The sequence below is a fragment of the Danio aesculapii genome, chromosome 20, assembly GCF_903798145.1.
Source record: "Danio aesculapii chromosome 20, fDanAes4.1, whole genome shotgun sequence".
NCBI lineage: Eukaryota > Metazoa > Chordata > Actinopteri > Cypriniformes > Danionidae > Danio > Danio aesculapii.
In genome coordinates this window covers 9,538,055-9,556,103 of record NC_079454.1, presented here as the reverse complement: position 1 = coordinate 9,556,103, position 18,049 = coordinate 9,538,055, and the positions used below count along the sequence as shown (strand labels likewise).

The 18,049-nt window shown below is 37.4% G+C and overlaps 1 protein-coding gene across 1 annotated transcript in view; it reads left to right on the top strand.

Annotated features, from left to right (window-relative positions):
- The window catches only part of ches1 (checkpoint suppressor 1), an 83,644-nt gene extending 74,987 nt beyond the window's left edge, over positions 1 to 8,657 (top strand). Inside the window, exon 6 of the mRNA XM_056480798.1 lies at positions 1,389 to 8,657. Coding sequence (XP_056336773.1) covers positions 1,389 to 1,872 — 484 coding nt within the window. The 3' untranslated portion in view covers positions 1,873 to 8,657. The remainder of the gene's footprint in view (positions 1 to 1,388) is intronic.
- Positions 8,658 to 18,049: the final 9,392 nt, after the last annotated feature.

The following is an 18,049-nucleotide window of genomic DNA, read 5'->3' as shown; positions in this document are numbered from 1 at the left end:
TTTTTTTAGCTGTTAGTATCAGTATGATAGTTTAATGGATATAAGCTAGTGTACTCCACTAAACTAAATTCGCATTCACTAGATATAAACATCCAAAGCTTGCAGTAACTTCAGCCTAAAAGTGATTAACTATCACTTCATATTACAGTTTCTACTACTATGGGCCCTATCATACACCAGACGCAATGCGGCGCAAGGCGTGACGCAATTGTTGTCTGCTAGTTTCTGCTTGGCGCAAGAGTCATTTTGACGTTTTGCACCACGCTGTTTGAATAGCAAATGCATTTGCGCTCATATGTGCACCTATAGGTGTTCTGATCTAAAAAAAGGAGGTGTGTTGAGGCGCATTGCTGGTGCGTTGCTTTTTTGAGGAACTTAAATAGACTGTTCAGTAGACCAGATCAAAGCTGGTCTATTGTCCAGCGCAGAGTGCGTTAGTTGTGCGCCTCGCTTACACATTGCATAATACACACATAGGATGTACAGCAATACGCAAATATCTTTACAAATTATAAAAGTTATTACAAAAATTATTATTTTCTAGCCTACATAAATATAAAAACCATACTTTCATGCCTTCTTCATCTCGGAGGGGCTTTTTTTAGTTTATTCATAACAATTTGCTTTTGTATAATGTTATTATTATTAGCAGTATTATTTATTATATGCATATTTATACTTGTTTTATTAAAAACAAGCTTAGATTTGCCCACCTGTCAGGTTTTAGACCAAATGAGGTATAGCATGTGTATTTGGATATAACTCTGTTTTTTGAACCCACTTCATTATTATTGTTCATTTATTTGTTTGCTGGAAATTAGAACTGAATTTAGAAATAGTTTTGAAACAAATCTTTGCGCTTAACAAACGAAATTGTAGGCTAATGGATGTCTGTGCGTACAACACGGTTCCCTATCCACGAGAGTGAAACCGAAAGTAAACAATGAGGAGGCTCATCTCTCATTCTCATGCTGTAGATGCTCTGTTTAACTGTTTTGTCTCTAGTGAAGTGTTCAGTTTTTACACTTGCAAAGTCCGCCATGTAAATAGCAAATGTGCTCTTAAAGGGAATGGGAGATGAGACACTGATTGGTTTATTCTCAAAACACACCTATAACTCATTAATAGAATAAGCTCAACCCTGTTAGACCATGCGCCACGGCGCAAAGCGGATTTTTCCATCCTTAAAATAGTAAAAGTGGTTTCTGAAATGCCCTTAATGCGCTTGCGCCCTGTGCTTTAGACTTTGCGCATGGATCGTCAAAATAGAGCCCTTAATATTAATAATAATAATAATATTACTAAAACAAAATACATAACTCTACATTCATTCAGATGATTTGTAATGATGTGTCTGACTAGTTTTCTCTCTCTGTCTGTCCTATCAGATCAGCCCTGGGTGACTTTCTGACGCGGGCTAAAAGCAGTCTACACATGGACTCTTCTCCTCCAGCCAGCGACGAGCATCAGGAGGAGCAGGACCACACATACAGCAGCTCACAGGGGGATGCAGTCTCCTCCTCCTCCTCCTCTTCCTCCTGCTCCATAACTCAGGGCTCCCTCACTGAGGTCAAGCAGGAGCAGAAAGACTTTCCTCTGGACGCCACGTCTCCTCGCGCTTCCCAGCCGCCCCAGCTCCGCCGACCGCTGTGGACCAAAGGAGACACGCTGCCCCTGAAGAAGAGGCGCGCAGAAAACATCCTGGTCAAAAAAGAGGAGGAGGAGGAAGAGGAGGAGGACGAGGAGATGAAGGAGGCGGCGGGGTCTCTGCTCCACCTGGCCGGCGTCCGCACCGCCGTCAGCAAAAACGCTTTACTGCGCAGAGTTCAGAAGGAGCTGAAGGAGGAGCTGAAAGAGGAAGCCAGCGATTAGCAATGAGCAAAAAAAAAACGGCCCACAAAAAAGAAACAAAACGCAGATCTAAATACTTCTGTTCAGGATATCAGGTGAATTCTGTAGTCAGTCGTTGCAATATTGATGAAATCACTGTTGTCCATTTTGCTCAGTTTGATTTGGCGGGCGGAAGATATGCTATTCATGCTCATGTTGATTTGTGTGAGTGTGAGCGTGTGAGGGAGAGAGTGTGTGAGTGTGTGAAGAGGGATAAAAGCCATAGTAAATTTGGATCATTTGAGTGAAAAGTGTGTTTTTTTTCTGTTTGTTTTTTAATTCATCAAATCTAATGAACAATTTAAGGCAAGACACTGCATGCACTATAACTTTAAGGCAGCAAGGGTGTTATACAGTGTGGAAGGGTGGTACAAACAAATGTAGGATTAATAAGTCATGAAAGCATATTTTTGAGTTCATAAGCTAATCACGTTTCTAACTAAATCTTTTAAAGTTGTACAAGCTGTTTTAAATCAGTTTAAATGTGCTGTAAGTTGACTCTTTTAAATCATAAAAATATAATATGTTTGCAGATATTTAGAAACATGCTAGGTGAATTTGATTATCTGAAAAACAATGCTAATGTCAGATATTCTGCTTTAAAAATGTGCGTTACGTGCCGAAACATCTGTCTTTGTTTTGGTCCCTTTAACTTGCCCAATACCAGTTAGCCAATTATATTTCAGCGCCCCGGGGTTATTTCATTCATTCAGTCAGTCAGAAAGGCTCTCAAAGCATGCGTCCGTGACCGAAATGTGACCTCCAGTGGACAGTAGCAGTCTCTGAAATGAGACGCAGATTCAGAGTACCATATGAGGTGGTTTATTAATTAGCTAATAATATAAATATTATGAACGTAAACATTAGGTGAGCAGGTTACATCGTAACTCTGTGTCCTTACAACACGGTACGTGACAAGAGTGATAAGCAATTTGGCTGTTTGCACCAAATGAAACACGACAGAAATTTCAATACAGCCGTTCAGAAGCACAGAATAGTGCACTCACTGCACTCTTGCGAAATGGTAAGGTTATAATCTAATTATTACATATTAAACCTCTTTAACATTATTAAATATACATGCTGAATCACTGATATTTGTTGGCTTGCTCTGAGTCACAGTTCTAATGGTCATTTGCAAATTATTTATTTTATTTTCAAGATCTGATGTGAACCATCTGCTGCTGCTTTCAGTAGTATGGCAATAAATGTCATGTAAAATGGCATTCAAACTCGCACTATTAGCATTTAAAACTTAATAAAGCATATGAGGTGTACCTGAGGTGAGAATTTTATCCTGTTGTTCACCTGTGGAAAATAGAAGCCGTTTCTAAAATATAAATTTCAGGTGTTGGATGGGACAAAAACTCCTTTTAGCATGGAAAATATACCTTCTATAGTGTGCCGTTGCTTTTAGTTAGAAAAGGGCTCAAATCAGCCTTTAGGCTTGATAGTCAGACACAGTCATATCAATCTGGCAACCTGCGCTTGTGTGGTCAGAGGAGGAAAAATGTGAAAAGGTGTTTTGAACCAGGAGTGCAGTACCTAGTTCTACCACTGGGTGTCAAACTTACAGCACCTTTAAGCTAAATCAACTCGTACGCTAAATTTAATTCAAAATAAATATTTAAGGCCACCTGTAATTTTATAAAATGCTGTAAATTTGATACTTTTAGGCTACATTTTAAGTCTAATGGAAAGAAACATCCAACATAGACTTTTAAGTGTTTATTTTGCAGCACTTTATCAGTTGTGTGTCCATATTTTTACACATTTTTTAAATTTTATTTAAAGAATGTTTAAATAAATGTTTAAAATAAATTCTTTATACATAAATACATATAGTCCTAAATACATACTATGTCTGATTATACGCAACATTTTATTACACAATTAAATAAATAAATGAATAAATCTCAACGTTTGCAGTATTTTCTGAATTATAAACTGATTATAATAGATTCCACATATTCCCTCTGTTAAACCTTTAATAAGACTTTAATATGTCTTATTGTAGAAGCTTATCTAAATTAGTGCATAGGTAAAAAAAATGACATAAGTTTTCAAATCTTAATGTAATCGGTCAACTGGAAAAGTATGGAGATTAATATTGGTTCATTATTTACCCTATTCACCTGCAGTGTCTTGCCTTAAAGGATTTAATTAAGTTGTAGCAGTCCTTCTAGTTCACATCAGAAAGTGGAACGGAGAGATTTTTATATGCTGCTCTCAAGTGTGCCAAAGATGAAACCTGTTGATGAAGGTGCAACTAATTCATGCACACTTAGTAAAGACCAATAATAGTTTTTCAAAAGTAGTGATACCGAACAATATTACAAAAACCATCAAATGAATATGTGGGTCAATGACAGGATGCTCGTTTTTCTTGGTCCAGATCTATAGATTTATTGGAAAATAGATTAAAAACAAAATTCTTCAAATTTCTTTTTAAGTTTTAAATCTCTTAATGGATATTAAATATGCTCCTTTTACAACTCCGCTAGAGTTATAGAGTTGAGTTTTACCTTTTTGAATACATTCAGCCGATTTCCGGTTCTGGTGGGAGCACTTTTAGCTTAGCTTAGCATAAATCATTGAATCAGATTAGACCATTAGCATGTCCTTGGAAAAAAGCTATTTAAAAAAAGGGATTTGATGATTTTCCTGTTTAAAGTTTGACCCTTCTGCTGTTATATTGGTACTAAGATTGGTGGAAAATAAAGTTACTATTTTTGAGGTCAATATGCTAATGGTCTAATCTGATTCAATGATTTATGCTAAGCTAAGCTATCAACTGAATGGATAAAAAATGTTTCTTTAAGTCTACAATGCGGTAATAAATACAGTAATAAATGCCCTCTTCATTTTGTGTGTACAGAACAGACCTCAGCCTTTGACATCATGGCAGTTACAGCAATATTATGTCATCCTTTGATATTTGATTTATTATTTATTTATTTTTAACTGAAGTTATATAGCGACCACAGTGGGTGCGTTTTTTTTGTTTTTTTTTTTAACTAAACTTCGCAAACACCAGTGTCATGTTTTGTTTAACAGAGTAAACTCCTGACGTGAGTAGCTGAACAGCCAATCAGAGTGTTCTTTCTCAACGATGGCCGATTCTACATGCTGAATCTTCATTCATTCATTCATTCATTTTCTTTTTGGCTTAGTCCCTTTATTAATCTGGGGTCGCCACAGCGGAATGAACCGGCAACTTATCCAGCGTATGTTTTATGCAGCTGATGCTGAATCTTGCAAACATTACTATATAAATTAAGTCGAGCTGTCAAGTTTACCTAATCTATATGTATACAGGAGCTCCCATGCGTTACTCCGAAGCAACGTGAGTTCCGTAATAATATAACTTTTCTAAGTAACGAGTAAAGTAACGCATTACTTTAAATAAATTAAGTAATAATATTTGAGTTACTTTTTTAAAAATGTATTTAAAAAATGTAAACAATTCGCTTTTAAAAAACAAATTGCTGAATTAAAATTAGAGTAATCAGACAGAAACCAAGATGGCAGAGACTTGCATTTTTGTGCTGGAAGTATTCTCATTACTTTGAACACATGGAGAAACAGTGATTTTACTGAACTAATAAGACGGAAGTACAAAAGTAGCTAACACATTGCTTTCAACTTTCATTAATATGTAAATACGGCATGAATAATGTCAGGAAGTTCTTAGAAGGTAACATTATTCTGTTTTTGTTTTTTAATTCGTTGATTTTTAGAGGTAAATGGAGGTGTAGGTTATACAGTGTGTCGTTAAATGAAGAGCTCTTCTATTTAAATAAGAAAAATACCAGGCCGGTTTGAAAAAGTAGATCATAACTAATGTAATTACTTTCCATTAAAAAGTAATTAATGGCCCGTTTCCACTGAGTGCTACAGTACGGCACGGATCACCTTTATCAGGCTTGTGTTTCCACTGCCAAAAGGGTACCAATAGGGTATATGCCGAAGCATGCTAATAGGACTTTTAATTTGCCAGTGACCTGGGTTAATCATTTCCAGTGAATTGTATGCCACTGCAAAACACGTTTAAGGTCTGTTTTCTTTAAAAATCAGCGATCTCCACTGGCTGAGTGATATCCGATATAAAGTGGGTCTCAGATTGTACAACAAGCACTGCATTAAATTTCCCCGCCATGTGTTCATAATATGAGCATTTATTTTACAAGATAACGAGAAGGTTTCCTTAATCTCGGGTCGACCATGGCTCATTATTATATGTAGATATTATTATGGTGTAATGTCTTGGCTGTGTATTTATAACATGGTGCTTATTCGTTTTCATTCTCCTGGCTTGTGGACTAGCTAATAGCGTTTCTATGTAAACCAATAGCGTTCAGCTGCGCGTCTTGCTACACCTTTGGCTACCCTTTTATTGTGCTAGGTACCCTTTTGAAAGGGTACCCAAAAAGTGGTATTGAACGGTTCGCTTTTTGGTATCTTTTGATAGTGGAAATGGCCATAAAAGCGTACCGAACTGCACCGTACCACTCAGTGGAAACGGGCCATAAGTAACGCAATTAGTTACTTTTTTGGGGAGTAACTCATTGTTAAAATACATTACTTTTTAAAAGTAACACTGATTAAATGTTATATTTAGTGCAACTACTTAGTCTAAAACTGGATAAATGTTACTTTTCGGCATAAAAGAAACACAAAAAGTACTTTTCCACTATAGATCTCTACCGTGGACGCTCGTGCACATGTCATTGACCCATTTACAGTTCACGTCAGAATTATTAGTCCCCTGAATTATAAGCCCACCTGTTTATTTTTTCCCCAATTTCTGTTTAACGGAGAGAAGATTTTTTCAGCACATTTCTAAACATAATAGATTTAATAACTCATCTCTAATAACTGATTTATTTTATCTGCCATGATGACAGTAAATAATGTTTGACTAGATATTTTTCAAGACACTTTAAAACAGCTTAAAGTGACATTTAAAGGCTTAACTAGGATAATTAAGTTAACTAGGCAGATTAGGGTGATTAGGCAAGTTATTGTATAACAATGGTTTGTTCTGTAGACTATCGAAAAAAAAATAATTGCTTAAAGGGGCTGATAATGTTGACCCTAAAATGGTTTTTAAAAAATTAAAAACTGCTTTTATTCTAGCCGAAATAAAACAAATAAGACTTTCTCCAGAAGAAAAAATATTATCAGACATACTGTGAAAATTTCCTTGCTCTGTTAAACATCATTTGAGAAATATTTAAAAACAAAAACAGAAATTCAATGGGGGGCTAAAAACTCTGACTTCAACTGTATGTACTAAAGCAGCAGATGTTTGTATAAAACGGCCTGTGTCCAGTGGATGGTCAAATGCAATATGCCAATTCTCTCTTAAATGCCTGCCGTTAAAACATTTCTGATGTTGGTCCTTAATTTAAAGCACACTAAAAAATGAATCCTCAACGAAGCAATGTGTCCGAAATGCCTATTGTGTTGCCAAAATGTTGGTATTTTTCAAATAAATCATTTGTATTTTGTTTTGTTTTTAAATATTCATCACAATCCAAGCAATTTGTCCTGTCAGGATAACACTGTAAAAAGTTATTCCCACCGAAGGCAGATTTTGCCTGTTTTTCTTTTCTTTCAGTTATATTTGCATGGGTGCTTGTACATAAGAAAGAAGTATTTTCTTTTCTAAACGAAAGATCATGTAAGATAGATATTTAGCATGAGGCATGGCTTATTTTCTTACGAGAAAACAGAGAGAAGCGTCTCTTAAGGTTTCTTTCTTTACTCGTTTTTTTTTTAAACTGTATCTCTCTTCTGCGGCAGACAACTCTTCCAAAGGAGGAGACTTCGTGAAAACCCATTAATGATGAACTGATCTGCCTTGTATTGAATATCAGGTGAAACTGATTTTGCCTTTTTTTTTGTGGTCCTCGGTTTGGTGGTCCTTTTATTTCCAATTCATCGATGTACGTGTTGAGCTGTTGTTAATAATCAGTGTTGGATGAATTCTCACTCTGTACACCCTTTAAGGTTGTGCCTGCCTTTTTTAGTTCATGTGCTTGGAGGTCCGTTCTGTTTATTTGTAATGGTTCGATACTCCGTCATTTCCAGTGTGAAAAACTGCAGCTTTGATATCATAAATTGTACTGAAATAGTTTGACAAGGAATTAGAATTGGCTTTGGGATAACCCTTTATCTGCTTGTTAAGTCTTGACGCGTTCAAAGCTGTTTCCAGGTCCAAACATCGATATTGACCACTGTTGGGTTTATCATTATCACAAAAGCTAGAGTTTTAAAGGGATATTCACTCAAAAATGAACATTTCCACACCATTTAAGCAGTTCTAAGCTTTTTTGGTTTCTTTATTCTTCTGTTGAACACAAAATAAGATGTTTTGTAGTATGTTGGAGAAACACAGCTATTGACATCCATAGTAGGAACATTAACAAAAATACTATGAAAGTCCATGTTTTTCCTCACCAACATTCTTCAATATATCTTGCTTTGTGTTCAACAGAAGAAATTCATTGAAGTTCATAACCCCTTTGTGAGTAAATGGTGAGGAAATGTTCAATTTTGGGTCAACTGTTTCTTAAAAATCAGCAACGACAATTTTAACCACATATATCTGACCATCTGAGACAGTGATATGAGGATAATGGTTATACTGTTGTTTGTTTTTGCCATGTTTATTTCATTCGCCCCACAACTAAATACTTTCAATACAGTCATAAATGAAGGTATAGACCATTTTGAAGAATGTAAACAAAAGCAATGGTCCCAACGTACTGTATGTCCTGTTTTACATTTTAATTGCTTCCGAGAATTCAAAAAGAGCCACATATTGCTAAATAATGATATGATGGCTGTTTTAATGTTATGATTGAATTGCCTCTTGTTACAGTTATGAAATAGTTCGATAACAAGCAGGAAATGTTCATGGGCCATTGACATCACCACACTGAAATGGTCTATACAGATGTCACTGGGGCGGTACCTCTTCACATTTGTACCTTAAGGGTCCATATTCGTACCCCAAAAGAACATGTTGGTACCTAAAAATTTCAAGTGGGTCGGGATGTGCTATGGGATCGGGGTGGGGCCAAGAAGGAGCGCTCACTCTAATCCCCTGGGCTCTGCAAGGGTTGAGGAAAATCCAGATTAAACCAAAAACAAAACGATTACAATTGGCTTAAGATTGGCAAGGAAAGTTCATGCATCAACCAGCAGAACCTGGGAATTAAAAAGATAATAATAAATGAAATTAGACATTTCAAGAGATACACTTTTGTCATTTTTTTAGGTACTAAAATGTACCTTTTGGGTCCTAATATGGACCCTTGAGGTAAAAGGTACCATCCAAGTGATTAATTCTGTATCTTAATTTCTGAGAGTGTCGATTAAAAGTCATAATTCATGTAGACTCTGAATTGCTAGGGGTGGAAAGTGCCAATTCTAAGTTTCCTTCTCATATTTTTGACAATTATATTCCTGCATTTGCACATTTATAGGCTTTCTTTGCAATTCTGGTGTTATTTCTAACATGTCACGGTTAAAATGAGCTAAATGTAAACATGCATTTCTGGAAGAAAAATATCTGAATTGCTCTGCTATGTAAAACATTGAGACATTCATTAATTTTCCTACGACGTAGTCCCTGATTTTATCAGACATAAACACACAATTCAGACTTTTTTTTCCAGAATTGCAGGTTAAACCTTAATTTCCAAATTATAAAGGCCAGATGTCATCTCTGAATTGCAAAGAAATGCTATTTTTTTGCCTTCAAGTTTGAGCTAACTCTAATTTTCAAGAAAAAACCTCACATTTAATTAATAAAAATGGTTTCTTATTATCTTTACTAAAACCGAGGGAATGTCTTTTATAATATTCCTTCTATTTAATTGAAAAAAAGATGGTTTTCACTTAAAATGACCATAAGAAAGCAACTGGGCTTCAAAAACCATCTTAATAAAGTGTTTGGACGTGAAAACAGACATGTTACGTCATACTTAAAAAGTGGATTAACGCGATACATCGCGATTGACCTCGGCTGGTCTGTGTTTATTTTATATTGTATGTTAAAGTACCCCTCTTTGCTTCCACCGCTCATGAACTCGAACGTCATCTGTGAACGTGAATGTCCTCTTAATGTTGTCACCTGTCAGCGCCGCACATGTATTTGTAAAGCAGCATCTGTCACGATGTTTACACTCCACTTCCGCTTTACGTAAGAAACGCGTCCTGAATGTTACGAGTCTCCAGAGGAAGTGGCGTTTCCAGTCCTTTAAAACCGTGTTTCTCAACCACGTTCCTGGAGGACCAACCAACACTGCATGTTTTGGATGTCTTCTTTGTCTGTCACACCCATTACAGGTCTATCAGTCTCTGCTAATGAGCTGGTAATCTGAATCAGGTGTGTTTAGTTAAGGAGACATGGAAAATGTGCAGAGCTGGTGGTCCTCCAGGAACATGGTTGAGACACACTGCTTTAAAACACTCCAGCTTGATCTTTCAGCACTTTTTAGAGGTAAAACAGGACTATTTGTTCTCTTCAGGTGGTCTAGCGATGAAGCGGCACTGTTCGTTTAAGTACAGCGTGAGATAACAGACGTACTGGCCAGATTTTATGTCATTTGCATATAGGCAATAAACTGCTGCTATGGTTTTGCTTTCAATTTACGTCAGTTCCATGATATGTCATCTGTTTTGTGTACCAAAAACACGATCTGTTTCAAACTGATTTAATGGCTAAGTTTCATCCAAATCCATTTAAGACAAAAGAGGGAGAAAAATATGCATGAATTATTTATTGGAGAACTCTCACTGCCTCTGAAATTATATGTGAAATAATATAAGGGTTTTGTCAATGTTGTTGATGTTGTTTTGTTTCATTTTTTTCCTTTGCCAGCTATGTTTTCGTCTTTGTAAGTCACTTGTGGTCTGGTAGGCTATGGTTTTATTTAGAGCACAATGATGATGATGATGATGATGAATTATGTATTTGACCAGGTCTATTTTCAATACACTCAGATGCCAATGCTGTACGAGTATAAAGCTGTCTATTTCCTTGGTGTGCAATCATTGTTGCCAAAGAACTATATCAAACTATTTCATCAATACGTGTAAATAACCACATTGTCTCTATGACAATAAATGTCACATCATGTTGTTACTTTTCCACATATTTCTCCTGAAACTTAAAATAATGTTTATGTAATGTATTGTCTTCCAGTTGCAATAATAAAAAAAATATCAGAGTTTTAAATGACAAGTTTATGTTTTCCTTTTTATTGTAGTATGTTTATTATATTATATTTTATTATATTATCCCAAGGTGTTTCCAGGCAAGCCAAGACACATAGTCCCTTCAGGGTGTCCTGGATTTTCCCTGAGTTTCCTCCCAATGAGTCAAGCCTGGTAAACCTTCTTAGGTCTGAAGCAGATACCTGAGCCACCTCAACTACTCTAAGTTCCTCCCGGGTGACAGAGCTCCTATCTCTATCTCTGAGAGTGCACCCTGTGACCCTGAGAAGGAAACTTATTTCTGTGAATCTCATTATTCATTCTTCCCTCACTCGTCAACAAATCCTCAATACTTGAACTCCTACACCCGGGGCAATGACTCTCCTCCAAACCGGAGATGGCAAGCCATCTTTTTTCGGTTGAACACCATTGCCTCAGACTTGGAGAACCCACCTCACACTCAACAGCAAATTGTCCCAGTGCATGCTGAAAGTCCAATGAAGCCAACAGGACAACATCATCTAGAAAATGAGCAACCCAGCAGGAGTCCAACATACACGGGCAACAACTTTGACTTATTGCAAGCTATTTGAACCAAACTCCTGCTCCGGTCATACGCTTAACAGAGCACCTCGGACACCAAATTCCTAGAGGAAACCCTACAGGATGGCATGAGGGACATGGTTGAATACCTTCTCCAAGTCCACAAGACACATGTAAACTGAACAGGTGAACTCCCATAAACCCTCGAGCACATTAGAAGAGGGTACAGAGTAGTTCAAGTGTCGGCCTGGGGACGAAAACGCATTGTTACTCCTGAAACAGAGATTCTGTTATCAGTCAGACTCTCCTCTCCAATACCCTGGGGTTGATTTTTTTGAGGAGGCTGAGGAGTGTAATCTTGCTGCACCTTACAATCACTACCTCAGTGACCTCAGCTGATAAACGAGTCAACCCCTGTATACACTATTTCTGCTTCCTCAAAGGAAGGCATGTCAGTGGGATTGAGGAGATCCTCAAATTATTCAATCCACTGTTCGACAACATCCTCGATCAACAGCTTCCCACTCTAATCAGTGTTGGTAAAGAACTGCTTCTACTTCCTGAGGTGCCTGATGGTTTGCCAGAATCTTCAACCAATAATCCTTTTCCATGGTGTCCCCAAACTCCTAGGGCTGAGAATTTGCTTCCGGAACCACAAGGCTGCAGCACACTTGGCATGTCCGCTATCCATCAGCTACCTTGAAAGTCCCATAAGCCAACCAGGTCTGGTAGGACTCCTTCAGCTTGACTGCATCCCATACTTCCAGTGTCCAACTCTGGGTTCATGGGTTGCCGCCATGATGGGCACAAGAGGCCAACCACGTTGGTATCACTGTCCTTGCCCATATGGGTGTTCCCCAGAACGATAGAACCCCAGGTGGACCCTTCCCAAGGACTCCAGGAAGGCTGAGTTCTCTGCACTGCTGTTCTGCTCGTAAGCACAAGCTATGGTAAGAGACCATTCCCTGACCCAAAGGTGTTGGGGAGCGACCCTCTCATTCACTGGGGAAAACTCCAACACATTGTCTATAAGCAAGCCCTCACTATTCATCCGCCTTTCACCTTGGGCAACTCCACAGTAGAAGAGAGTCCAACCCTTCCTGAGAAGTTGAGTTCCAGAGCCCAAATTGTGTCTGGATGTTAGACTATCTTCGTACCATTCAACTTTCCGCACAAGTTTAGGCTCTTTCACTGTCAGTGAGGTAATATTTCCAAAGATTGGGTCGTTGTGTCCCTGGCCTTCGATCACCACCAGCTCCTTATGACTCCTGTGGCAGGAGTCTTATGTATTATTACTATACTATTTTTTATTAATAGTTATCAGAATTTTTACCTAATATCAGGGTTTTCCTGTGGTAATTGAAAAATCTGAATTTGAAAATCTGACTGCATTACTTTTTCATTCAGTGTTTGCACTTTTTGTGGTAATTATCAAAATGTGTTATAGTCATTCATTCATTCATTTTCTTTTCAGCTTAGTCCCTTTATTAATCCGGGGTCGCCACAGTGGAATGAACCGTCAACTTCCCGCATGTTTTTACACAGCAGATGCCCTTCCAGCCGCAACCCATCACCGGGAAACATCCATTCACACTCATACAAATTGACAATTTAGCTTACCCAATTCACCTGTACCACATGTCTTTGGACTTGTGAGGGAAACCGGAGCAAACCCACGCTAACGCAGGGAGAACATGCAAACTTCACACAGAAATGCCAACTGACCCAGCCGAGGCTCGAACCAGCAACCTTATTGCTGTGAGGCGACAGCACTCCCTACTGCGCCACCGCATCGCCCAATGTGTTATATATGTATAACCCTATATTTATATTTAATCAGGTATCATTAGTATTATTTTTGTGTGTGTTGTGTGATGCTATGGTTGTGTCTGGTTTATCTCAAGTTTAAGGTGATTAGACTGGTTTAGCTGAGGCTAATGGGACTTGGTGACGCTTGTGCTGCTGGAGCTTTATTCATAATTAAAGGCCATACAGACTCAATCAGCAGCAGCTCCTCTGCTCACTGGAGTCGCCTCTCTGTTGCTATGCAACCCCACCAGCCATAAGCAAATCTGTGCTTGATACATTTCATGAGGCTTTGTGTTGAGTCTTCACGAGTAAATCAGGGTTTCATACCTTTAACACCTTTGCCTTTATGCTTAATGAAAACTAGAGCCCAGAAGGAATAATTCATAGAGAGAGTGTTGAATTTTTGATTGACAGCATCCTGTTAATGCTTTTTACACATACAGCTTCCTTTAGCATCTAATGCTGCTGTTAAAGAATTAAAACATCTGCAAAGATACTCCCCTGAGGTGTTCTCTATATCATTCATTCATTTTCTTTTTGGCTTAGTCCCTTTATTAATCTGGGGTTGCCACAGCGGAATGAACCGCCAAATTATCCAGCATATGTTTTACACAGCGGATGCCCTTCCAGTTGCAACCCATCACTGGGAAACACCCATACACTTCCATTCACACACATACACTAGGGACAATTTAGCCTACCTAATTCATCTATACCGCATGTCTTTGGACTTGTGAGGGAAACCTGAGCACCCGGAGGAAACCCACGCGAATGCTGGGAGAACATGTAAACTCCACACAAAAATACCAACTGACCCAGCCACGACTCGAACCAGTAACCTTCTTGCTGTGAGGCAAGAGCGCTACCCACTGCGCCACAATGACATAACGTTGTGTATTTAACAGTTTCAATTTAACACTCTCACAAAGAGTGTAAACTTATAATGCAGATGTTTTTTGAATTAAGGCACAAACTGTAAAGGCTCCGCCTTTTTCTAGAAAGGGGATGGGGGAGCAACAGCTCATCTGCATTTAAAGAGAGACACGCAAAAAATTGATTCCACCTAAAAAGGCAACATAAGCTCATTCTGAAAACGAAGCCCTATATACATTTCTGGAGATTACAAATTATGTAGCCAGATGTATGTATGGCTGCATTTTGTCTTTAAAACAAATGCTACAGGGTGTATGATGCCATTCCTTTTCGTGCTAGAAACTGACCACTTACCTCCAAATAGATGGCTTTTCCGCTGTTACCAGTTTCTCCAGTGGCTCGCAGTGTACGTCGGCGGACTTGAAATGCAGAGAGGAGTTGATTTCGATGACGGGGTTCAAGTCTAGGGAAGAACAGTTACAGAAAGCAGATAAAACAAATACAGAAGACAAAATATAAAACAAACAAGTAAATAACTGTGAGAATGTGGTAAAATCTGAAAACGTGGTAAAAATCAGGCTGCCGTGACTGTATTTATTTTTCTGGATTGCTTTTCAAAACACTGTGGGTTGGGTTTAGGTAAGTGGGTGGGGGGGGTATCGGTCAGTATAGGTCAGTCAGTCAGTCAGTCGACAGCAGCCTCTGGTGGAGAAATTTGAGATCTCAAAAACTGACACAGCGGCCTCTGGTGGGTTTGCGAAAACAAAAACTGCAAAAAAAAACATAGCTCCTGGGACCTACTTGACGCTCTCCAGAAATGTATGTAGGGCTACATTTTCAGAATGAACCTTGGTTGCAAAAAGGGGCATTTGGAGCATCGAAATTGAACCATACCTGCCCGGATTTGTCAACATTTCAAACCGCCACTGTTCAAATCCCACATCTACCACCCGTGCAGAAATCAACAGCACAACTGGGTTGTATTGTATGTTGCCAGAATGAGGTAAAAATGCTTCAAGATTTGAATATTTTGTCAATTGTGTGAGGGGATGAGCTTCATACAAGATTTGGCAACTTAACAAACATAAACAAAAAGTGACTTTTCATAGCTAGACTGAAAAACATTATTCAAAGATGATTCCTTGGATTTACTCATTTTTTTAAGTTAAGTGGTTGTAAACAATTTATTTGGGCTGAATTTAAACAAACAAATTAAGTTGAACATTGTTAAATTTAATTTGTTTGTTTAAATTCAACACAAATAAATTGTTTGCAACAGTTTTGCATGCAACACTTTTTTCAGTGCAGATTAAGACATACAGACAACGCAGTTTCGCGGGAGAAATAACAAGACTCTTGAAAAAATTTGGTGTTAGCAGGTATGATAATAAATAATCTGGGAAATATTGAATATATTAATATTTAACTTCACACACCACCGGTGTGGTGGCGCAATGGGTAGTGCTGTCGCCTCACAGCAAGAACGTCACTGGTTTGAGCATTGGCTGGATGCACTATAGGTGAATGGGGTAAGCTGAATTGTCTGTAGCCTATGTGTGTGAATAAGAATGTATGGGTGTTTCTCAGTGATGGGTTGCAGCTGGAAGGGCATCCGCTGTGTAAAACATATGCTGGATAGGTTGGCGGTTCATCCCGCTGTGGGGACCCCAGATTAACCAAGCTACTCAGCTGAAAAGAAAATGAATGAATGAACTTCACAGACGTGTTTGGAGAGCATCTGATACTTCTATTATGCTCTAAAGCAGGGATCATCAATCTCGGTCCTGGAGGGACCGTGTCCTGCAGATTTGAGCTCCAACCCTAATCAAACACACCTGTTACACATAGTTAATAAACAGGATATGCTTTCTCAGTTGAAGATCAAAACCATGATATAACACAGAGCAAGCCTTGTCAATCACTACCCTCAATCTAACAGTCTCGTGTTTAATTATTAAATTTCATTAGAATTAAAAAGACACTGTGTGGCTTTTACAACTTTAACATACAGATCAAATTGAATATCGACAAAATTCGAACACATATCACTTAATGGAGCTCAGATGTAACCTTTTGAATTTATTTAATTTGTAGGTTTTTATAATGTATGTTGTCAGATTCCTAAGAACCCAGCTAAATCTGTTAAAATCGAATATTGTTAGATTTGATCAGTAAAAAATATGAATATTATATCCAGCTGTAGAAAAAGCCAGATCCAATTATTTAAATTCTATGAGATTGGTTTACTTAATATTCAGGGGCATAATCGACGAAACTCCATTACCCACACAATAGATTAAATCCAATGTGTTTAGATAAATAAAATCAGTTTAAACACATTAGATTTATTGACATTATTACATGAATCTTGTTTCATTTATCTTTAACTAACAAATATCAATCACATAAGGTTTATTAGTTCAATAATGTTTTGTAATCCAAATGAATTGAAATTTTATCTGCAATCAGAATACATAAATCTTATTTGTTAGGCCGAAATATTGTTTATGAAATATAAAACAATACGCTACAGGAAAACTTAAATAGGAAGCTAAACCTGACAATTTAACTGAATCCTTTAAAAAATGCTTGAATCACTGAGAAAACAACTCTAATAAACGGGTAGCCCAACAAAATTATTTATTTATATGTCCAATTTGTTATATATGTACGTATATGTATAGTAGTTAACATTTAAAGTGATTTCATTAAAGTGAGTTTTCATTTTTGGGTGAATCTAAATAACTAACACATTATCATGTCTAGCCTACTGTAGTACAACTATCAAGTTAGTAAAACTAATTCTGTTCACTTATTTAAACTTCATGAAATGATTTACATCGAAAACGCTGACACTGCTAGCGTGTGCTTTTTAAAATAAGAGCCGAAAATGAAGCGAAACTTAAAACAAATGCTTAAGAATGTCTCAAATCAATCTGACTTGGACGCCAGTGATTGTTTGGGGAGTGGTAAACACTGGCCTCGTGCGGCGGAAATTGTAATGATCGTATGAATTTTGGCGGTGGGTTATAAGATTTATACCTCTTTGCTTTATTTATTCATCTTACAGAAAGAAACAACTATAATTAGAAACATTAACAACCCGCATGTTTTCTCTAAAGTGTAGCCTAAAAAAGTTATAGCCTACATACTGATTTTTAGACCGCACACCCACAATGTTTTAACTTTAGATAAGAAATCGAAAATTGCTGACATAACTTTTTAATAATAAAATGTACCATTTTTAAAATAATATATTACATTTTATTCGACATTTTAAAAACAAAAACCAGAGCTATACAGTCGTATACAGATTAATGAAGGTTATAGCAATTTGTTTGCTACTGTATTTTTGCCTTTTTAAAAAGTAAACTCACTGTCCATTCAGATAGGTCCTCTTTTCCTTTTCTTCTGTGTGTTCAAAATAATGAGAATATGTCCATCACAGAAATAAGGCTCTGCCGTCTTCATATCTGTCTGTTCCTCTCATTGTGTGCAGGATTTAACGTGATATGTTCATTTAAATTCAGCAATTAATTTTTTTTAAAGTAAATGAACTAAATTAAAAAGTAACTCGCGTTACTTTTTTTAAAAACTCAGATATTATTACTTAATTTTAAAAAGTAATGCGTTACATTACTTAGAAAAGTAATAATGTTACGTTACACGCGTTACTTATGATGTGTTACCCCCAACACTGCAT